The sequence below is a fragment of the Camelus bactrianus genome, chromosome 9 (assembly GCF_048773025.1).
Source record: "Camelus bactrianus isolate YW-2024 breed Bactrian camel chromosome 9, ASM4877302v1, whole genome shotgun sequence".
Lineage (NCBI taxonomy): Eukaryota > Metazoa > Chordata > Mammalia > Artiodactyla > Camelidae > Camelus > Camelus bactrianus.
Window position 1 is genome coordinate 15,694,136 of NC_133547.1, and position 24,330 is coordinate 15,718,465.

The 24,330-nt window shown below is 40.9% G+C and overlaps 1 protein-coding gene across 1 annotated transcript; it reads left to right on the plus strand.

Annotated features, from left to right (window-relative positions):
- Window positions 1-6,078: 6,078 nt before the first annotated feature.
- Window positions 6,079-18,377, plus strand: ZNF599 (zinc finger protein 599). Its single transcript, XM_010950057.3, has 4 exons — window positions 6,079-6,528; window positions 8,734-8,860; window positions 10,188-10,283; window positions 16,457-18,377. The coding sequence occupies exons 1-4, from the start codon at window positions 6,511-6,513 to the stop codon at window positions 17,980-17,982; spliced, it is 1,767 nt and encodes a 588-aa protein (XP_010948359.1). The 5' UTR covers window positions 6,079-6,510; the 3' UTR covers window positions 17,983-18,377.
- Window positions 18,378-24,330: the final 5,953 nt, after the last annotated feature.

The following is a 24,330-nucleotide window of genomic DNA, read 5'->3' on the forward strand; positions in this document are numbered from 1 at the left end:
GGGGTAATGTGGGGAATTCTTTAGACAGTTCTCCACTCTCATTACTCATCATAGAGTTGACACTGAAAAGTTGAAATATGAGTAGAGGAAATTATAAAATACCAAAACCAGGAATTTAACCCTCATACAATATGTGTGTGTGTAATAGTACATCACTGCATCACGTGCATAGAATTGTGTAACCACCACTGCAATCGAGATGGAGAGCTGTTCTGTCACCACAAAAGTCGGCCTTGTGTGCTGTCCCTTTGTAGCCTCTCTCTGTCTCTCCCCTCCACCTACTTGTGCACACACTGTTTTGTGCCTAGGTCTTAATTTTTAAAGGTGGCTGAGTGACAACACAGTAAGGTCAATGCCACTGAAAGAAAAGTACAGTGTTACTCATAGTTCCCCTGGAAATGAGACGAATGGCATGCCATGCAGGGCCACAGGAGGAACACCCCATTTGGGTCAGGAAACAGAAGCAAAATCAAGAGATAGGTTTAGGCCACAGATGTTATTGGGGTTTCTGTGAGAAAGGCAAGACAGGACAGAGTAAACAATTTATATTCAGCTAAGTTTGAATAATTTCAGCAGGCCCTAAGGTATAGAGGTGGGACCTGGTTGCCTGGCACCTGGTCCTGGAATAATTAAAGCAAAAGAATATTGCTTCCTGGGCACACAGGCAGATAGAGGAGCTGTGGCTCTGGATTGGGTAGTTTGCGTGTTCTGAGCCAAGTCCTTTGCTATCCGTAAGCATTAGCCAACCCTGGGAGGGGTGGTCTCTCCTCATCCAGAAAGACTTTTTTAAGATTTCAAAAAATTATAATACAGAAAATTAAAATATGATTCATACACATGCACACCTATACCCAACATCCCTCACCCCTGGCAGCCATTCTATTTCCTTCATTTCTATAGTTTGTCATTTTGAGAATGATATGTAAATGGAATCATACACATGTAACCTTTTGGGATTGGCTTTTTTCACTCACCATAATGCCTTTGAAATCCATCCAAGTAATGTGTATTAATCATTTTTTCTTTTTTCTTGTTGAGATGATTCAATGATGTGTATGTACCACAGTTTATTTAACCGTTCACTTAGTGAGAGACATTTTGGTCATTTCCAATTTGAGACTGATGCAGGAAAAACGGATATGGGGCATGAGAAGGGCTGTGTTCTAGGCTTCGGTTGAGCCCCCCGGACATGCCCTGCCAAGTTGGGTCCATGGCTTCACGCAGGAAAGAATTCAAGAGCGAGCCACAGTTGTGTAAAGGTAGATTTATTCAGAAAGATACATTGAAAGGCAAGAGAAAGGCCACAAGGTGTGGGGGTTGGGTGCTCAGATTAAAAGTAGGTACACATTCTGTAGGCAGAATGTGGGCCGTCTCCGGAAGAGGGAGAGAGGGGCAGCCGAGGCACCATGTTGCCAGTTTTTATGGGCTTGGTGGTTTCATATGCTAATAAGTGGAAGGACCAGTCTAAGGGGATGGGGCTGGGATTCCCAGGAAGTTGGCCATTTCCCACTCTTTGACCTTTTGTGGCTAGCCTTGGGACTGCCATGGTGCCTGTGGGCGTGGTATTCACCATGTTAATATATTACAATGAGTGTATAATGAAGCTCAAGATCTACTAGAAGTTAAATCTCCCATCATCTTGAGCCTCAAGGCTTTCTGGGGGTTGAATCTTTCACCATTTTGATGTTAATGGCTGTAGCATTCCTTGAATGGCTGTGCCCTGCCCCCTTTCATCCTGTCGAAGACTGTTATGAATAAAGCTGCTATGAACATTCGTGTACAAATTTCTATGCAAACATAAGTTTTTTTTTTCTGGGATAAATGCCCAGGCATGCAATTCCTGAATCATTACATGGAAGTGCATTTTTTATTCTTTTGTTAGAAACTGCTTAACTAATTCCAGGAGTGGCTGTACCATTTTTATATTCCTACCAACAATGGATGAGAAACCAGTTTCTCTGCAATCTCACCAGCATTTGGTATGGTTACTTTTTTTAAGCTGTTCTAACAGGTACATAGGGATATTTCATTGTGGTCTTAATTTGCATTTACCTAATGGTAGTGGCTAGTGATGTTGAACTTTTCATGTGCTTACTTGCCATCTGTCTATCATCTTTGATGAAGTGTCTCTTGTTGCCTTTTGCTATTTTCTAATTGTACTTTTTTAATGTGGTATTTATAGATTTTATATACATATTTATTGAAATCTAGTCAGTTTACAATGTTGTGTCAATTTCTGATGTACAGCATAATGCTTCAGTCATACATGAACATACATATGTGAACGAAAATACTGCAACCATATCAGTAAACAAAGAATGCTGAAACCAAGTCATCAGCGGCTGCCGCCACCCCCCAGTGAGGACAGGCCTGCAGCCTCTGCAGCCTCTCACGATGGTTCCCCTGAGGGGACTCAGAATAAGAAAGGACAGGATACTGGCCCTAGATAGCTAGATGCTTGTCAAAGGAATGAATTCAATGAGCCCAAATGTTTGCTTCCCCCCATACCTAGAAAAGCACTAAATTCTTTAACTTGAGATGCCTGGTTTTCCTTAGATGACAACTAGTCTTTTATTGTTCCAACTACCTGGTCTTTGTTGTAAAGCTTCTTTTTATCCTAGCTCCTCCCCTACCTCTTCGGAGCAGTTCCCCAGAGCATCTGAGAGGCTGTCATCCCGGCTCGAGTCCTCCCGCCAAATAAAACATAACTCTCAACTTTTAGGCTGTGCATTTATTTCAGTAGACACATATATTCATTTTTATATTCTTTTTCACAATATTTATATATTTTAGTATGAGGTCTTTATCAGATGGGTAGTTTGTAAATATTTTCTCCCGGCCTTAGCTTTTTAAAAAATCTTAAAAGGGTCTTTCTCAAAGCAAAATTTTACAATTTTGATGAAGTCCTATTTATTAATTTTTTTCCTTGTACATAGCGTGCATTTGGTGTCATCTCTAAGAACTCTTCAGCAAACCTAGATCCCAAAGATTTTTTTCCTACATCCTAAAATTCTATAGTTTTTCACGTTGCATTTCAGTGTGATCTATTTTGTGTTAAACTTTGTATAGCGTGTGAAGTGCATATTTTTAGGCTATGAATTTCATTTGCTCCAGTATCATTTATTTAAGGGACTGTCATTTCTCCACTGAAGTGTTTTTGAGCACCTTCACCATATATTGTTGGCTGTACTTGTTTGAGGGTATTTCTGGGTTCCAAATTCTGTTCCACTGATCATTGTATCAATCCCTCACTAGTACCTCACAAGCTTGATTACTATAGTTTCAGGTAGAGTGATTCCTCCCACTTCATTCTTATTTTTCAGAGCTGCTTTACCTATTCTAGTTCCTTTGTCTTTCCATATAATTTATAAAATAATCTTGTCTATATTTACTTTTTAAATGTTGCTGTTAGTTTGATAGGAATTGTATTAAAACTATATATCAGTTTGGGGAGATTTGATATCTTTATTATGTCAGTCTTCCAATTCATTAACACAGAATATCTTTCCATCTATTTAGATCTTTAACGTATTAAAGTACAGATTTATAAATTCCTTCACCTTTACTTGGATGATAGAGTGGATTTAGAACAATTTCCCTATATTAATTCATGTGTTATTGGGGATATGTGTGATAATTTCATCCTTCTACCTCTAAAAGGAAATATAATTATTTCATATGACTAATAAGTGTTTGTGTAAGTCCACAAACACACCTTTCTTGGATCCTTATTGCTTTTATCTTTGCAGACTTTTCAACTGGAATTACTTTACTTTGACTTTAAACACAATCTTTAGGTTGTAGTTTTATGTGGGTTATTTTTCCATTACTTTCACATTTTTGGCCTTAAATAGTCTTATTGCACACTGTTCTTGCAGGGTACTTTGCTGTGCATAGAAATCTCAGCAGGGCTTTTTCCCCAGCAGTTTATGCCCTTCCATCATGTCCCTGACTTAGAATTATACATCAGGTCTGGGTGGAGACCATTTTTAGCTTTGCCTTGATCTTCCTGATCTTAGAGTGAGGTTGGAAGCCCCATAAAAAGAACAGCGGGACCCCTAGGCAGGGCCGCTGCTCTCCTCTTAGCACCGTCAGGTTCCCTGACCCAGAGGCTCTATCTCACTTTTTGCCTCTAAAGCGGCTAACTTACACCTAGAATTCTATTGGTTCCCTGAGCTCACTCCTGATTGGTTATTACTCTCACTTCTGATTGGTCCACTTGTAAGTACTCTATTTGCATGAGCGCACTCCTGATTGGTCTATTTCTACAAATCTTGTTCCTGGTTGGTCAACTTCTGTTGTACTTTCTTTGCATATGATGTTGCAAAGTGTAGAACTGGCAGCCTATAAAAGGCCTGTGTAAACCTACAGAAGGGGTCCAGAGCTTGAAGTGTTAACTTTTCTGGGCCCGGTGGTGTAATAAACCTAAGTGTAATAAACCTGAGTTCTCCAACTCTTTGAGTGCTGCTTGGTCTCTCGCCAGGATCTGGGTTGCTGTCTCAACTGAGCTGTAACACCCAGCTGTAACACATTTCTCTGCTACACATTTCTCTGCAACAAGAGAAAGAAAAGCTAAACCAGATGCATAACACAACATACCACTCTAAGATCTTAAAATGTAGATGAGGTCAGAGACAGGATGGGCCTTTGGTTTGTCACCTTAAGGAGTAAGTGAGAATGTGGAATGTAGAGGATAAATAATAAAAAGGATACCTGATGACCAAATTAAAGGATTGTGCTATAGAAACTGACTGGGTTTTCATCAGTCCATTTGGGGATCACATGAATGAGTTGTGGGCAGTGGAATGTGGGCAGAAGTGATTGTGTTTTCTCATTTCTGCTCCATCCTGAAGATGCCTCTTTGGACTTACTTACAGCTTTCGCTTCTCACAGCCCCCAGGATTTATTGCTGTCTTCTTGTGAACTGCGTTTGGGTGATGGGTTGACAGTGCCTTGATGAGGACAAAACCGGGTGACTCTGAGTCACTGGACATTAGACTTAACTGTCTCATGATCATTCATTTGTGCCTGGCTGCCCTGAGGACTGGATGGGTAAAAAGTACTGGTTCCTATGAACTAAAGATTAAAAATAACATGTCACCTTAAGTAAAAAACTAGAAACCATGTCAACTTTACTCTCTACTTAGGCCTGTAGGCAGTTAGACCTAATGATGCCAAATTTCAAATCATGGAGCCTGTAAGGAAGTATCCTTTTGCCTATAATAGGTCTACCTATAGATTATGAAACCCTACTGCATGTGCCATTAAGAAAAAAAAAAAAATGAGCCAAGTGGTACAATGCTGTATTAAGTGAAAATCTTAAACACTACTTAAGAGGCTTCTTGTTAAGTCAGAGTCAATATATTTCCTATTTTGACAAATATCACCAATAACTCTGCAAAGAAGTATATCGGATTTACTCCCACAGCAGTGTATGCCAGATCCTTGTGAAGACACTGCCAATAATATTAATAATATAAAGTAGTAATATTAATGACAGCAATAGCTCTTAAGTACTTATCATTATGTTCCAGGCTTAGTGCACTTTTTAGTTGTCTCCCAAGAAGTAGGTAGTTTTGTCTCAATTATTCTCTGGAACTTAAGGAATCTGGTTCTCAGCTGTGTTGGAGCACTAAAATCCCTTGTAGGGCTTGTTTAAGCGCAGATACGGGGTCCCACGCCAGAGTATTAATTCAGTAGTTCTTTAGGGGGACCTGAGGTCTTATAACAAATTCCCAGGTAATGCTGATGTGATTTGTGGGTTGGAAACCATCGATTAGGGGGACATTTTTTAAATAACTTCGCTACTAAAGAATAATCTTCATTTTTCATTGTAAATCCTGATTCAGACTGGTGAAATGCTGGGACAGCAATATGCAGTGCAGAAGGCGGAGGCAAGTGTTAGAGACCTTTAGGGGCGGGGTGTTGCCTGAAGGGCCACGGAAATTTGTACGTGTGCCTTTAAGAGGAAGCGAAGCCACGCCCCCTCTTTGGAAGTGTGCGGCCGGTTCACCAGGATGCAGCCAGAAACTACACTACCCAGAAGGCAGTGCTTCGAACGTCAGCGGCGGTCGCTGAGCCAATGACGGACAGCGAGGGTGTGCTGCCTGCGGCAGCTTGGGCAAGACGGGTGGCGTCCGGTCATCGGGCGTCGTTTGGAAGTGGCCGGCCTGTCCTTACCGGCCTTTGTGGCTGGCGCACCGGGCGGTGGCTGCTTCTCAGAAAAAGGTCTTCGAGACAGAGCAAAGGACAGTGAGGAGAATAGGGCCCACCTCCATGCATTTGTATGAACCGTGACCCCGCTTGCGGCGGGATTTGCTCTCCGAGCCTCGGCCCGAGTCTTCGGTCCCCGCAGCTCCCGGAGGCGGCGCCCTGGGCCTTGTGCGCCTTCTACACCGAGGAGACAGGTCCCAGGTGCCCCCGCCCAGGGCTGGCCTGAGGGGTCGGCTGAGCCCGTTGGACCGGCCTCTGTCGCCACCTCTCGCGGTCCAACTCTGCCCACTGGGCCCCATGGCGGGGCGGGCGCTGGTGAGTGGAGGGTTTCTGCAACTTCACGTGCGCTGGGGTCGCCGTCCGCACAGTTCCATTCGCTGTGTTACTGGGAATCTCAGGATTCTTCGCCTCTTAATACTCTTGAGTCTGGAGGACCTGTGAGAATTGGGTTTGGGAGCAACAGTTCTAATCACATCCAACCCAGAGTTCTCATTCCAGGCTAGGGATTATAAAGAGAGGCGCCCATTTCTGGTTCTTTCCTTGAGCTTGTCGATTCTCTGCTCTTGGCCTCCATTCCCTTGGGTCTAAAATCGGAATATTAACAATTTTTCTCTCTTAGTTGAGGGAACTGGAGAGGGTAAGCGTGTGACGTGTATCCTTCAGTGCTTAGCACGACCCAGAGAGCATCACTCTGGATGTGGTTTTCGCAGAGAGACTCTCCTGGTCCTGCTATATTATCTTAGACTCACCCCAGGCATAGTGTGACCCTCATGCCTCCCTGCCTCAGGCCTCAACCCAGCTGAAAGCTGGGAGAAGGGATGAGAGAGCCTTGAGAGCAGAAGTTTGTGGGAGCAGCGTTTTTGGAACTGCTGCTCTTCTAATAGAAGTGGAAGTTCCCTGGATAAGCCGGAAGATAGGATAGTCACTGGATTTCTCTCTGCAGATGCCATCTGAGTACTACAAGTGAAGTTGGCTTGCCACTTACGCAGTGAATCAATTTTCCTAATACATTTACATATATTTGAAAATGAATCCATTGCGATATTCATTAATGACAGTGCATAGGAATGTTATGTCTGTGGGATGTAAACCAAAGGACAGGCCCTAAATTACTCTTCAGCATGCCAACCTGTTTCCTTTCATCATAGCTCTAATCACCTTCAGGACTTCTCTTATTTATCCATTTTTCCTCAACTGGCTTTCTCCTTAACTTCATTCCATCCTGGTTCCAGTGTCCCCTTCAAGAGATCTTCCCCAGTTGCCCCATCTAAAGTCTCCCCTAATCTTTGTAGTCATCTTACTCTCTTTTGTTTGTTTTCAGAGGCCTTAGGGTCATATGACTTTATCTTGCTTGTTTACTTAGTTTCTTGTTGAGAATCTTTCCCTAAACCCAGAATGTGAGCTCCTGCTCTCTCCCCAGGCTTAAAGCTGCTGGGCCTATACCAGGTGTTCAATAAGTGGCTAATGAATGAAAGATTCTCCCTCTGGGGCTCCCACCATACTTCGATTAAATCTAACTCTCCTCCCCCATCATGGCTGGACCAGAGGGACCTAGGTTCAAATCTTGCCCCTTCTCATTAGACATGTGACTTTGGGCGGCTTAACTTTGAGCCCCTGTTTGCTGATGTGAAATAAAGATGGTGATGTTGTTTACCTCCTTGGTTGTGGGAGAATTAATGAAATTCACAAACACAATTGAACACTGACATTGCTGGGCACTGTGGTATTTACTTTATGAACATTTTCGCTTTATTTTCTCTTATAAACATAATATTTTATTTCTATATACATTATTTAATTTACATATATGTACTGTTCTTTGTTTCTAAGAACAGTTTAGAGCTTTAGCTTTTTTAAATTACATAGTTATCAAAGGAATAAAGCCAACCACAAAATAAGAATCAACAGAATGCCATAATCCAATCATAAAAGACAGTCAAATGTAATAACACATACTCAATAAATCAATCATCTAAGATACAAATAAGTAATGAACATTTTTGCTTTAATTCCCACAACAACTTGGTGAAGTTGGAACTATTATTGTATTGATGTAGAAATTGAGGCTCAAAGAAATTAGTATGTGTTGGTTCAAAAGGCTGGATTTAAACCCTGGAAAGTCTGGCTCCAGACCTAGAGAATTTTAGTTGCTTTAACACAGCGTCTGAAGCCCTTAGGTGCAGGCAAGCAGTGCAGACCGGTGAGGCTCGGCTTCTGCTACTATTACCATTACCTGAATTATTTTTTTCCCTATTCTTCACAGTCTTCATGGGATTATCATAGTTTTGTGTCACTCTCCAGCAGATTCCCATATAGGCAGCTTTTCTCTCTCACACCTTTGTATTCTGTCAAAGGCACCATCTCCCTCCCTCCTGAGCCCAGCACAGAGCTAGGTCCTCAGGAGATACCCAGTGATTCAGACCTTGGATCTCTCTGGGTTTTTACCATTAACCAAGCAGTAGGCTCTAATCTCATCTAATAGTCATACAGCTACCCCACCACCTCTGTTTGATTTTCCAGGCACTGGTATCTTTTGAAGATGTGGCCATAACATTCACTGGGGAGGAATGGAGACACCTGGACCTAGCCCAGAGGACCTTATACCAGGAAGTGATGCTGGAGACTTGTGGCCTCCTGGTCTCACTGGGTAAGGCCTCATCTCTGTTCCAAGGAGTACCCTCAGCCTCTTTCATTCCTCCCTCTCTCTCAGCATGGCTGGTTGAGAAGACCCCAGGAACCTGCCTTCCTTTCTCCCCACAGCCCCAGCATGTTCTAGTCTAACCTTCTCTTGCTTGGTTTCCTTGGTCTGCATCGCGGATTGTTGTATAACAAACAGTTCTCCTCAACACTTTTACCCAAGTGTCCAACCCAAGCTGACCTCAATCTGACATCCTTCCTTATTCCAGATTCTCATAATCTGGAATTCAGCTTGGTTGGGTCCAGTGTCCTCACAGCCCAGTTAACAGGACCTGGTGTTAATGGGAGGTTCTCCAAGAAGTGGTTGAATTAGACAGACAGGAAGGTATTTATCATCAGTGCTACTGGTATCTTTCTGACCAACACAGTCTAGAAGATTTCTTTGACTCCTGGTACCTGCACAGCAGGTGTTCCAGGTGGAGACGCCAACACCAGCCAAGTCCCTGAGGGGAGCTCAAGTCCTTAATGGAGACAAAGGAAGATCCGGTTCACCTTTTCCACCACCCCATCACTGAGCTCGGTGCCAGGCATGTAGCAGACAGCTGTGAACATTTGCTAAGTGACAACTGGGTGCATCGGGCTTGAAGTACAGGATTTTCTAGGCAAAATTTCTGTGGGTCCTGGTGCCTAAATAGTGACTTCTCTCCAGAGTTCTCCTGTCTTTAAGTCTTCACATTTGGCAAGATGTGTTTGGCTACCTGTTGCAAAAACCACCTCATACTGGTTTCACTCTGTGAAGAGTTGATTACTTCACCCGATGAGAAGCCCTGAGGTGGCTGTTTCTCTCCTTGGTCCAGGTCATCAGGCCAGCATCCTTGATGTGGCCACAGGATGATGCAGCAGCAACTAGGGCAGCAGGTCCCCACATCAGCCCTGTCTTTCCAGTCTGGATTGAAGACTTTTACTTCAGAATGTGTAGCAGTGTTAGGTCATGGCCTACCTCGGGCCACTGACTATCAGTTGATTTAGTCCAGTGTGTTTAGCCATCCTTGGGCAGCAGAATCACCTGGGGAGCTTTCAAAACAACCAGTGCTCAGTCTCTATGCCCAGAGATTTGGTTTAATTTGTTGTGCTCCAAACCAGACATGTCTTGGTAGTTCTGAAACATGAGGAAGGTTGAATCCTGCTGATTTAATCAGGGAAAACCCTCTGGAAGGAGGGGTCCCCTTTCTGGAGTTTCATGGCATTGTGTTAGAGGTGTATACGGCTGTACACTTGAGACTGTTCCATTTGTCTTTCCTTATATACCCATGCTTCATTTATTTCTCCATGCACAGGCCATCCTGTTCCCAAACCAGAGCTGATTCACCTGCCAGAGCATGGGCAAGAACTGTGGACAGTGAAGAGAGGCCTCTCCAGAAGCACCTATTCAGGTAGGTCACATGGCAGCTAGCAGACTACCAAGGAATCAGTGTCTGACGTTCCATGGGCAGTTTCTTTTTGTGGCCTTCCTGGGGTCTTGAGTGGTCATTGGAGCACTTTGAACTGCATTTCCCTATCTTCCCACTCCCATCACACTCTTTTCCTTTACTGGGGTTGAAATGTGGGTAAGAGACAGTCTCTAAACGCTTGGCCTCTCACCAGCCTCATAACTCTGGAGAAGCTGCATGATCTCGCTGCGCCTTTGACGTACAAGTTAGGCTGAATTAATGCTTCCTGCTATAAGAGATAATCTCCAAAATCTTGGTGGGTACACCTCCAAAATCTTGGTGCGTCAACAGATTTAGGGTTTATTCCTCATTTGTGCCATGGTTTAATGTGGGCCAGCAGAGAAGCTCTGTACCACATATCCATTCACGGACCCAGGTGCATTCTGTTGTCAGTATGTGGCTGTAAGGTTGCCCTGGCATCATCCAACTGGCCAAGAGGAATAGGAGAGAAGGGGAGTAGTCATGTACACTTGCACACATAATCACTTCCGTTCACATTCCATTGACAAGAACTGGGCATTAGGCTGTACTTTGTATCAAATTGGGAAATGTGGTTTAGCTTTATGTCCAAGGAGAAAAGGGCAGGGATATGATGAACATATATTCAGTCTGTTAAACTTAGCCTACATTAGAAAAAGATAATAATAATAGTTCCTGCATCGTTGGATTGTTTGGGAATGTAATTGGATAGCATGAAACTGCTTATAAGCACACTACCTGACTCAAAGTAAGTGGCTTAACAAAAGTTACCTACTGGTAATATTCAAGTGTTATTAGTCATAATGAATAGTGAATAGTGATACCTCCAGCATCCCCCCAGATTCAGGAAAGACAGTCCTTTCTTCTTCTGCAGATTACCTCCAGCTATACTTCGCATCTCACCCTTTTCCACCTCCATCCAGTCATTTATTTACTATACATCCCTGCATGCATCAATCCTTCCACGTGTAAATCAGATATTCAGAAGCAGTCCTTAGCTTTAACATCTTCTTGCCTTCCTGTCTTGTAAAACCTCAAGGGGACATTTGCCCATGTCAGCCCCTCATCCAGTCTGTGGACAGCGCCAATGCGATTCAAGATCTCTCCCCTCTAGGGTTCCTTCAGGCTGCTTAGCCAGCCAGGGAGTGTCTCTGGCCATCCCCTCCTCATCCCCACAGAGTCTGTCTCAAACCTTCACCTCTTTCCACAGTTCTCCATCTTCACTTGAATGTTTCAAAGACACCTCACACCCATCGTGCCTGAAAAGGACCTTGTGATCTTGCCCACTCTTCTCATCTCCCCATTTTAGTTAATAGCCATGCCATTCAATAAGTTGAGAAAGCCAAAAACAAACTTGGACTGCCCCTCGATGCCTTCATCTTCATCACACCCAATATCCAGCCATTGCTGAATCTTGACCGTTTTTCATCATACAGATCTCCTGAATCCATTACCTCTCCCAGTTCCATCAGTTTTGGCATTATCACCCTTCATCTTTGGCCTGCATGATGCTAACAAATTCCTAACTGGTCCCCTCGTATCTGCTCTGTGCCTCTGACCAGATTTGTGTCTTACATCTGCTTCCCTGTCCACTCACATCTTGTTCCAGATATCACCACCTCCCTAGCCACTGACATCTCAGCATATGACCTAGTTCATTTTGAAAATAAAGGCTATTCACTTGATTTCTTGCTCTTTAACCCTAGCTGCCTTATCCCTGCAGCTTCCTGCTCACCTCTGTGGAAGAGTTCTTGTCCCCAGCTATGGCTAATTCCCAGCAGAGCCTAGATCACACTTTCACCTACCTTCTCAGCTGTATTAGTTATCTATTGCTGTATAGCAACATTAAAAGTCATTCATTATTCAATATTAAAATATCACTCATTTATTCTCTCTCATTGTGGATCAGAAATCCAGACACAACTTAGCTGGGTCCTCTGCAAAGCTGCAGTCATAGGCTCTTACAGCATGTCGGCTTACTTCTTCAAATCAAGTGATGGTGGGAGAGACTCCAACAAGAGGGATGCTACACATGGACTTTATCTCTTACATCTTACATTATTCTGTCACCTTCGCCACGTTCTATTCTTTAGAAGCAAATCAAGGTCCTGCTAGGATTCAGGCAGAGGTGATTATAAAACTGTGAACACGATGAGGCAGGGATTATGGGAAGGCATACATGAGTCTCTCCACTATATCTGGGAACATGGTTCTTCATTTATTTCCTACCTCTTCTATGTCTCCATCTTCTCTTTATTCAACATAAAAAACACAGTGTAAGTTTCTGACACTTGGGGGAAACGTTAAAAAATACTCTTTGCTCTCCAGCAACATCTAAACGTCGTTGACTCTGTTTCACCTGAACAGCCACGCTTCTTGGGGGAGTTTTCTCATTCTCAGAAGAGATATCTATACCTGAGTCCTAGACTTCCCCTTTCCTATTCTTTAATTTTTATACTGAGGTTTTGTATAATTTACACATAATGAATGTACAAATCTTAAAGTTTCATCATTATGAAATTTTTACATAAATATAAACCAGAGTATCCTCCACACAGGTCAAGAAGTATATTTCCAGCCCCTGACAGGCTTCTTGTGCGCCTTCCTTGTTAGTACCCTCTTCTACCAAAGTAACCAGTGTTCAGACTCTGTCGCCATAGATTAGTTTTGAAGGCTTATAAGTGAAACCCCACAGCACATCATACTGTCATGTCTGTCTTCTTTTGATAATCATTATGACCCTGGAATTCATTCATGTGGTTGTATATATTTGGAGTTGGCTTCTTACTGTACGTATCTCAGTGAATTAATAGATTACATATACCTGTTTTCCTGAAGTTGGACATTTGGCTTGGTCTGCATTTTCAGAATATTATGAAGAATGCTGCTATGAATATTCTTGATCATATTTTTTGTTGAATATAAGCACAGACTTCTGTTGGGGGTATGCATGTGAGTAGACTGGCTGGATAATGGTGTAGTTATATGACTGGCTTTAGTAGAAATGACTGATCAGTTTCAAAGTGACTCGTGCCACTTCACATTCCCACTCCCATGTGTCGGAGTCCTCATTGCTTCACATACTGGTGAGCAGGTGGTATCTTCCCCTTTACTCTTTGAGGCACAGTAATGGTTCTTCTCAGAACTGCAGCACTAAAAATGTTCTCACCCAGGTCACTGTTGACATTCTGATTGACAAATGCAACAACTATAATAATGAAGAGAGATAATGGTCTACAGTTTACCAAACAGTTGCCATGCTCTGTGCTGATTGACTTACATGCTTTTTCTCATATAACATTGTTATAAACTGAATGTCTGGTGTCCTCCCAAAATTTGTATGTTGGATCCCTAACCCCCAATGTGATGATATTAGGATATGGGGCTTTTAGAAGGTGATTGGGTTTAGATGAGGTCTTGCAGGTGGAGTCCCCATGATTGGATTAGTGTTCTTGTAAGTAGACAGAGAGACCATGGCCTTTTCTAAGTGCAGTACGTGGTGCTGGGGTGGTGGGAGAGAGAGGGAGAACCGTCTGGTGTCTCTTCTTATAAGGACACTAATTCCCTCAGATCAGGTCCCCACCCTTATGACCTCATTTAACCTTAATTATTTCTATAAAGCCTTATCTCCAAATATTCGTTGGATGTTAGGGCTTCAATAATGAATTTGTGGGGAACACAAACATTCAGTTCAAAACATTTATTTTTTTAATAAATACAGGGCTATTCAGATATCCTGTTTTTTATTGTATCAGTTTTGGTAATTTGAGTCTTTCGAGTCTATTCATTGCTTTTTAAGATTGTTTCATTTCAAAATGGTAAATTTTATGTTACATATATTTTACAACAATGAAAAAATGCTAAAAAAAATTAATTTGAGATGTGTACATACCATTTTTATAATGTCATTAAAAACAGGCATTCCCCCCAAAATAAAATTGTTTCATTGTACTTATGTGTGTGTATTTTGCTTTTTTATTTGAACATTATAAAAAGTATCTGTTTATGCTGTCTTACAGGATTTGCACTTTTTACTTGACAGTTCATGGTGCATGTAGCTATAGTTCACTCATTTTGTCCTTCTGTAGTCATTTGCATGTGTGTAACACAATGTATTTGTCCATTTTCATGGGAATTTTCTTGTTTCCAGTTGTTTGTACCCACAGACAGTACTGCCATGAAAATTCACATACATATGTTCTCACACACATATGTAGGAATTTCTCTTAGTAATATTCCCAGAACTAGAATTTTTGTATTATAAGGTAAGCAAAAGTAGAACTTCGCTGGATGATGCCCTCTTGTTTTCTAAAGTGGTTACTTACACCTTTTTACACTTCACCTGCCTTGTATGAACAATTCCATGGATTCATCCCCTCTCAACACCTGCTATTTTCAGGTTCTTAAATTTTTTCAATCAAGTGAGTATAAAATGGTCTTGCCCTTCCCTCATATCTAAGAAGTGTGAGCACCTCTTTGTATGTTGATTAGCCAATATATATCTTCTGGGAAATGTCAGTGCATAATATGCTCAGTTTTCATTTTGGGTGTGGAATGTTGAAGTTCCCAGCTGTAATTGTGGTTTTTGTCTATTTCTCCTTTCAACTCAGTTTTTGGTTTATGTGTTTTCTGCCTCTGATATTTGGTACATACAGATTAGGATTGTTATGTCTTCCTGGTAGATTGATCTTTTTATCATTATATGTCCCTCTTTGTCTCATTTTCTTTGCTCTGTAGTCTGTTATCTGATATTAATATAGCCACCTTTGTTTGTTTGCCTTTTAAAAAAATGTATTTAGTTTAGTCAGATTGACTAGTCTTTTCTTTTCTAGTGAATTTTCTGTATGCTGTTTATGAAATCTTCCTTTTTCCCAAGGTCTAAAAGACAGTCATTTTCACTATTTATTAAGTTTTTAATTTTTAGCTACTGGCAGTTAAGTCTTAATCAGTCTAGAATTGATTTTTTTGTGTTGTGTGAGGTAGAAATACAATTCCATTTTCTTTCGTGTGGCAAATGATTTTTCTTTATCCATTTATTGAGTAGTCCTTCCTTTTCCCACTGGCCTCTCTGCTACTTCTGTCATATATCAAAGTTCCCTGTGTACACTTAAGCTCCCAATTCTGTTTTTCCCTTTTGAGAGTTTCACAGCTTATCTTACATCTGTGCTACATCACAGTGCCTTGATACATAAAATTTCATCATAATCCTATTCCTCAAAAGGCAAGTCTCCTTGCTTTATTCTTCTTCAGAGACATCCTGGTCTCTCTGTTCTTTTATATAAATTCCACAATCAGCTTGTCAATATCCATGAAAAACCCTATTGAGATTTATCTGAAGTTGTATTAAATTTTATAGATGAATTTGAGAAGAATTGACAACTTTATATTATTAATCCCTTTTTTTCATGTAAATCTCCATTCATGCAATATGTTTTTAGTTTACTTGATCTAGATGTTGTCTATTTAGGTCTATTCACCTAGTCTTTACTCAGGTATAGTAGACTCAGGCTGTCCACCCAGTTGCTTCTAACCCTCCCCCACTTTTGCACAGTCTAGAATTCTGAGATTTTGTTTCTTCTCTGTCTCTGCCTACCTCTCCACCATCCTAACATCCTCTTCTCTCTGCCTGGCATTCAGCATTCTTTCAAGGCCCTGAACCTTTGTACTTCTGGTCACCTGCTATAATCTCTCTCTTCATTCCTCTGTCAGGGAATTCCTATTCACCTTTAGAAGCAAGCACCTTCACCAGGTAGCCTCCACTGACCTCTTTCTGTCTCCCATCTTGGCCAGGTTGGGTGCACTTTCTATGTGCTGTCATGGCACCATGAGATGTTGGAGCACAGTCACTACACACGGGGTGATCATTACCCTGCCCCCCCGCCCCTGTTCTAGGGGGTGAGGAGGAGTCTCCACTCCAGATTGTCTGTCCCCTGCCCCAGCTTTTCCTCCTGGGTTACCTTTTAAAGATGTCAAGAATCTAAGGATTAGTAAAGAAAAAAATTGTAAACCTGGGTTTTAAAATGCCATAGGCAGGAAAGGCTTTATTTTCATCTTCATTCTTCCACTAAAGTGGTAATTTATTTTGTTCTCTGTTGATATCACTAAAAGACACCTTTCTTACATTGGATTTCCTTTAGGTGAGAAAGCAAAACCCGAGACCACAGAGCTTACTGCTGCTCAGCTGGCCCTCACTGAGGAAGCCCCTTTTGAGGAACAAGTGACATATGGCACCTCAAGGCATTCCAGGTTGGGGCAAGTGAGGGATCAGGAAGGACTGTTGGAAATGCAGGAAGGGAACTTGAGGCCAGGAGCAGACCCCAACAAGGAGACATGCCCTAGGAAACTGAGCCATAAATATGGTGATTTGGAGACAGATGATAGTCTGTGTTTAAGGGTTTTACAGGAGCAAGTCACTACACAAGATGCTCTACATGAACGTGATTCCCAAGAACCAGGAAAAGACCCTGTGATGGATGCAAGGAAAAACATCTACAAATGCAAGGAATGTGGAAAAGGTTTTAGCAAGAATTGGGCCCTTGTTCGGCATCAACAGATTCATGCCGGAGTGAAGCCTTATGAATGCAGTGAATGTGGGAAAGCTTGTCGTTACATGGCAGATTTCATTCGACATACGAGGCTTCATACTGGGGAAAAACCGTACAAGTGCACTGAGTGTGGTAAGGCCTTCAAACGCAGGTCTCACCTCACAGAGCACCAGCGTGTTCACACTGGAGACAAGCCCTATGAGTGCAAAGAATGTGGTAAAGCTTTCACCCACCGCTCCTCTTTTATCCAGCATAATATGACTCACACTAGAGAAAAGCCCTTTTTGTGCAAAGAATGTGGGAAAACTTTTTATTACAGTTCTTCCTTCGCTCAACACATGAGGATTCACACTGGAAAGAAACTCTACGAGTGCAGTGAATGTGGAAAGGCTTTTACTCACCGCTCCACTTTTATCCAGCATAATATGACCCACACAGGAGAAAAACCCTTTTTGTGCAAAGAATGTGGAAAAGCTTTTTGCCTCAACTCATCCTTCACTCAGCACGTGAGGATTCACACTGGAGAGAAACCCTACGAGTGCAGTGAATGTGGAAAGGCCTTTACTCACCGCTCCACCTATGTTCGGCATAAGAGGACCCATACTGGAGAGAAGCCCTTTGAGTGCAAAGAATGTGGGAAAGCCTTTTGTGACAGTTCTTCCTTAATTCAACACATGAGGATTCACACTGGTGAGAGGCCCTATGAGTGCAGTGAATGTGGAAAGGCGTTTACACACCATTCTGTTTTTATCCGACATAATAGGACCCACAGTGGAGAAAAACCCTTGGAGTGTAAAGAATGTGCAAAAGCCTTTTACTATAGCTCTTCCTTTACTCGACACATGAGGATCCACACTGGAGAAAAGCCTTATGTGTGCCGAGAATGTGGAAAGGCCTTTACCCAGCCCGCAAATTTTGTTCGGCATAATAGGATCCACACTGGAGAAAAACCCTATGAGTGCAAAGAATGTGAGAAGGCCTTTTGTGACAACTTTGCCTTAACTCAACACATGAGAACTCACACTGGAGAGAAACCCTTTGAATGCAGTGAATGCGGAAAGGCCTTCAGCCATAGTTCATCCTTCACTCACCATCGAAAGATTCACACCAGAGTTTAAAAGATGTAGGAAGGCCTTTTGTAAGTGTTCACTTCAATCAATGTTTGTGAACTCCTACTGGTGAATACCTTTCCTTTTGGATATAACTATTCAGGGAAGTCTTTTGGCCAGAGGAATATCTTACTCAGTACCTGATAATCCATACGGAAGAGGAGCATCGTAATTGTCATCTCTGTTAAAGCTTTTTGTAGCAGGTCATCTAACGGGTCATGCTAGGAACTGACCCAGCCTACAGTTCTGCACTGCGCCTGAGAGTCATCCACAAGAGAGATTCCGTGTTTATCATGCATTTGGGGGGAAATGCCAGCAACAGGTCTGCCTATGTTTACACTACAAAGCCATCTCAAGAGTATTTTAAAAGACGGAAGAGATGCAGTAAAGGAAAAAGAAATACATGTGTGGCTTTCTGAGTTCCCTACCAAGCGTCTGACAATTTGTCATGTGTGTGTGTGTGTGTGTGTGTGTGTGTGTGTGTGTGTGTGTGTGTGTGTATACAGGGGGATGAAGAGGGAATGAGAGATAAAAAGGCCTCATCCCTTTTTTTTTTTTTTTAATATATATCCATAGTCGGGAGAGTGTGACCATTGATGCAGCTCTGCTAACATTTATTAAAAGTTCCCTATTACAAAACATTGTCATGTCTACCTTTGAGCATAAGTCTTTGTGAGAAATATGAAGGCTTGAATCATGACACACATATACACACACACACATTTGCAGTCAATTCTTGTTACTCATGGTAGTTGTATTCTATAAGTTCATCACAAACACTGAATTAGTGAACACTGGAACATTGCTCCTAACAGCAATACAGGTTTAGGTTCCTGTGAGCCTCTCTTCACATTTTCATCAGCCAATCATTACATAACCTTTTATGGAATTTTTTTCCCATTTAAAGACACCTTATGTAATAAATGTTTCTTATGAGTCACATGCAATATTTCATTATAATAAGTACTTCAGTCACATTTTGTGTAAAGTATTCCATTGTTAATTGTACTGCTTTAAATCGTTCAGTCACACAAACAATACGTATGTGCAGTACTCATACACAGTCAACTTATAAACACTGTAAGTACACAGTGCTGTGCAGTACAGTCACGCAAAGAACATATACACTATGGTGTACAGTATAGTCATGCAAAGAGGGTCCTAGGAAAATTAAAAATTAGCTAAAATTAATTAAAGATTAATTAAGTTTTAATTTAAAATTAATTAAAGATTAACATTAGCTAAAACTCTAATTTTGATAAAGCTGCAGGATGTGTTACGGGGCAGTGCACTGTGTGGATAAGGTTCTTGGCCTCGGCTTGCCCCAGGAAAACCAAAGGAGAGGTCGCTGCCTGGTATTGCCATCTCTTCCGGGTCTTTGTTGGTGAGTTCTACTGCCTTCTCTGCCAGAATTTCTTCCACATCTCTGTCAAGTCATTGAAGCCTATTTTACTTATATGTCATGTGAAAGGCATTGTGTTTGACTTTGTCCTTTATATTTTCTGTAACACCTTCAAAGCCTTTGAAATTTTGGGGGGCAGTCCAGACAAGCATTTTTTCCAGCAGTTAATGATAGTAGTCTCCTTGATATTATCCCAGGCTGCGCCAACACAACAGTGCATACAGTGACGACATCCAGTACTCCATCATGGCGTTCTCCTTGTTGGTGTGGAGAGCTTTGCTAAAAAGCTCCCTCATGTTGTGCTTTTATTTGGCTCTGATTGAGAGGCTGGATAACAGATGTAGCATTTAGAACATCTCAGTTGGAGTGGGCATTTTCAAGTTCTTCATGGCAATGGACTGGGGCACTGTCCAAAATTAATAAACCCTTGGAGGCAAGGTTTTTTTTTTGCCTGGAGATAGCTTTCAACTTCTTGGATGAGCAGTTGTGGAACAAATCCCAGTATATTTCTGACATCTTTCAAATGTTTTTATTTCACCTACAGTGGACTGTCATACAGTTCAGGTTTTTCTTTTTCGGTTTCTGTGGATTTGGGGCTCTGTACCCCATTGGGGATTTACACTTAAAGTTGCCCTTGGCAACACAATAGCAAGGTTGCATGGTATTTGAATAATTCAAAGTTGGACTTTGGAGGCCATCTGTATTATATAGGTTCATTTGCAACAGCCTTGTAAACAAGCCTGTCTCATCGGCTTTGAAACTTGCTCTTCCATGTAACACTTTTCCTTAGGTAAAAACACTTAGGTATTCTTAAAAATTATTCTAAAGCCTCCTGATCTGCAGAACCCTCCTTAACATTTTTCATGCTGTATTGCCTTTTGAAATGTGCAGGTCAGCTAGCCCCCAGCTGATGAGGGTTTAACATTTTCTTGATCTGGGTAACATGACTGTAAATTTTGGCTTTCAGCCTTGCAACAAAGTTGTCTCCTATGCTTTTTTTTTTTTTTTTAATTGGTCTTCATCCCATGAATCTACAAATTTTGCCATTTTTCCATCTTTTTCATAGCTTCATCACACAGTATAGATGTTACTTTTAATACTTTTCTGGAATAGCTGCATGTACAGACTAGTGAATTTCCTCTTCCTAATTTTGGAGGTGCCATATAGTTGATTAACATTGAACTCACAGCCAGCAGCAGTATAACTCATGACTGGATGAAGCTTATCTAACACACGTTCTTTCTCTCAGGCACATCACAGCCATCTTGGACTTACGAACACTAGACGACACTTCAGCATTGTGCTTGGAGGGCCATTTTCCACAGCAAAATGACCAACAAAAAGCACAAAAATACAAAAATGTGGTACTAAATAGGACACTATAGTATGAGAGCTGAAACCAGAAGAAAGAGTGACAGCTTGTTTGACCTCAGCTGGCAACATGCATGTTGGGTGACTCAATTTTTTTTTTTTTTTTTTACCACTCTGCACATGTCTGCAAATAACTGCAAAAATACTACGAGTATTGATTTGGGGGTTACAAATAAAGTTTGGTGAATAGGTGAATTTGCAAATAATGAGGAAAGCTTATTAAAGATGACTGACATTTTGTTACTTCTGTGTTTTTCTCTCAGTTTCATTTTGAATAGTTTCTGTTGCTACATCTTCCAGTTTCCTCATCTTTTCTTCTGCTATGCTCACTCTTCCTGTAGTCCTATCCAGTGTATTTCATATCATAATTTATAGTTTTTATCCCTTTTAGTTGGATTAGGAATTTTGATAAGAATTGCATTGACTCTTACCTTTTTGGGTAATATTGATATCTTAACAATGTTAGGTCTTCCTGATTTGAACATGAGACATCTTTCCATTTATTTAGGTCTTTAATTTCATTCAGCAGTGTTTTTTTGAGTTTTCAGCATACAAATCTTTCACCTTCTTGGTTAGATTTATTGCTAAATATTTTATTCTTGTAGGTACTGTTGTAAATGGAAAGAGTTTCCTAATTTCCTTTTGGGGTTGTTCATTGCTGTATAGATACACAAATGATTTTGAGGTACTGATTTTACTTGCAACTTTGCTGAATTCATTTATTAGCTTTATTATTATTATTTTTTTATTCTTTGGGATTTTTTATATAGAGGATCATGACATCTGCAAAAAAGATCATTTTACAACTTTCCATTTGATTACCTTTTTTCTTCTTATCTTATGGCTCTGGTAGAACTTCAAGTACAGTGCTTAAAAGCAACTGTGAAAGCAGATTTTGTCTTTTTCTGATCTCAGGGGGAAAGCATTCAGTCTTCCACCACTGAATATGATGTTAGCTGTGGGTTTTTCACAAATAATTTTGTCATATTGAGGAATTTCCCCTCTATCCCTAGCTTCCTGAGGATTTTTATCATGAAAGTTTATTGAATTTCATCAGATGCCTTTTCTGTATAAATTGAGATGATCATATAGGGTTTTTTTATTCATTTTATTAATGGGGATGGATTATATTGATTGATTTTCTTATGTTGAACCACCCTTACTTTGCTGGGGTAAATTCCACTTGGTCATGGTGAATAAATCTTTTTATATGCTGTTGGATTCAATTTGCTAATATTTTGTTAAGGATTTTTGCATCTATATTCATAAGGATATTCATCTGTAATTTTCTTTCCTTATGATAATTTTTATCTAGCTTTAGTATCAGAACAATGCTGGCCTCATGTAATAAGCTAGGGAGTGGTTCCTCCTCTTCAATTTTTTGGAAGTTTGAGAAGGACTGGTGTTAATTCTTCATTGAATGTTTGGTAGAAATCACTGGTGCAGCAATCTGTCCAGAACTTTTCTTTGTTTGGAGGATATTGATTACTGATTCAATCTCTTCTTACAGATCTGTTGAAATATTCTGTTTCTTTTTGAGACAGTTTAGATAATTTCTGTTTCAAGGAATTTTTCCATTTTTGCTTGGTTGTCTAATTCTTTGGTGTACAATTGTTCACAGTATTGTCCTATAATCCTTTTTATCTCTGTAAGGTTGGTGGTAATATCTCTGTTTTCATTTCTGATTTTAGTAATTTATGTCTTCTCTTTGTCAGTCTAGCTAAAGGTTTATCAAATTTGAAGATCTTTTCAAAGAGCCAACTTTTGGTTTTATTGATTTTCTCTTTTGTTTCTCTATTTTCTATTTGGCTTATCTCCACCCTGTTTTTAAAAATTATTTCCTTCATTCAGTAGATTTTGGTTTAGTTTGTCTTTTTGTAGTTCCAGAAGGTATGAAGTTAGGTTATTGATTTCAGACTTTTTTTTGCAAGTGACAATAACATTTATTAACAAACAATTTTGGCCCACTTCTCTTTCAGTATAGAATATAAGAAACAGAGTAGAAGTTCTGAAAGTCATAGGATCTTCTCAGGCTGGACACCAGGCTGTGATATCTTCAGATGAAAAGGTGTTGGTTCCGGGTGTCTCATAGGGAAGGGATCTAACCTATTTGGAGAAGCTACTGTGTGCTGAGCACTCTGCTAGGTGTGGTACGTATTTTTACATATTTGATCTCATGGAGCTCTGTGGGATAGATATTATTATCTTTGCTAGAAGTTTCTGAGCTTTGAGATTCAGAGATGGTGTGATTTGGCCAAGGCCTCAGAGCTAGTATGTGGCTAAGCCAGGACAGGAACCCAGACCCACCTAGGCTGTTGCTTCCTTCTCTACCACACTGTTATCTCTCCATCTGGCTTTGTGAGGGCTAGATGGAGAGAGAACCTCCCTCACTGCCTGCCATAAATGCAGGTTGTTTATGCTATCACTCAAGTTTGGGGGCAGTAACCACTTCTCAGGATAATCGCACAATATAGATCTAAGGAGACATTTTGGAGAAATACTTTCTTCAGTCTTCAATAGTCAGTAAGATTCAGCCATAACTTCACTCAGCATGTTTCTTTAAAAAATTTTTTTTTAATTTCTTCTATTAAATCTTTTTTCTAATGTAGACAATTACTGCTGTAAATGTCTCTCCTAACAGTTTTTGGTGTATACCACAAATTTTGGTAGGTTGTGTTTTCATTATCATTTTCATAAGTCTTTTAAGTATTTTCTGATTTAATTTTTGGATCCCTCTTTGGCCCATGGGTTGCTGTCTTAGTCCATACAGGCTACTATACAAAATACAAGAGATTGGGTAATTTATAAGCAACAGAAATTTATTTTTCACGGTTCTTGAAGGCTCAAAGTCTGAGATCAAGGTGCCAGAATTGTCAGACTTTTTCTGGCTGCAGACTTCTCAGTCCAAACATGGCAAAAGGGGCTAGAGTTCTGTGGGATCTCATTTATAAGAGCACTAATCCAGTTCATGAGGTGTAGTTGGTTTATTGACTAACAGATCCTCTATTTTTTTAGTTATCTTCTGTGTGGTTGATCTATCCATTATTAGGGGCTCTTCATCCCTCATTTCCCCCATTACTGCCTGAGGAAGCCTGGGATGATACTTTGTAGGGTAGGCAGTTGTCCTTCTGGCAGGTGAACTTGGGGGTTATTGGGGACATTTTAGGCTGAAAGAACAGCATGGCTAAAGGGAATATTTCTTATTCAAGGAGGCATGAGAGGACCAGTGTGACTGCTAAGAGAAACCTTGATCTTCTGAGCTACAGTATTGCCAGGCGGGCAACTGTAGTTCATATCTCCTACTGGATGTTCAGATTCAGCCTGTGTTCCTGAGATGCGTGACTCTGGGAGACTTGCTGGTGCTGCCTGAGGCTCAAGTCACTGACTGTGCCATAGAGATGATTATGGCATTTACCTAATAGTCTGTGGGGGAATTAATAAAACTAAGAAAAACCACACTGAGCAACTTTTGTGTGCCAGGCACTCCATTGTTTGCTTTATGAGTATTTTCTCTTTAATTCTCACAACCACCTAGTTAGAGTGGGAATTAGTTTTGATGCAGAAATCAAAGCTTGAGAAATGAA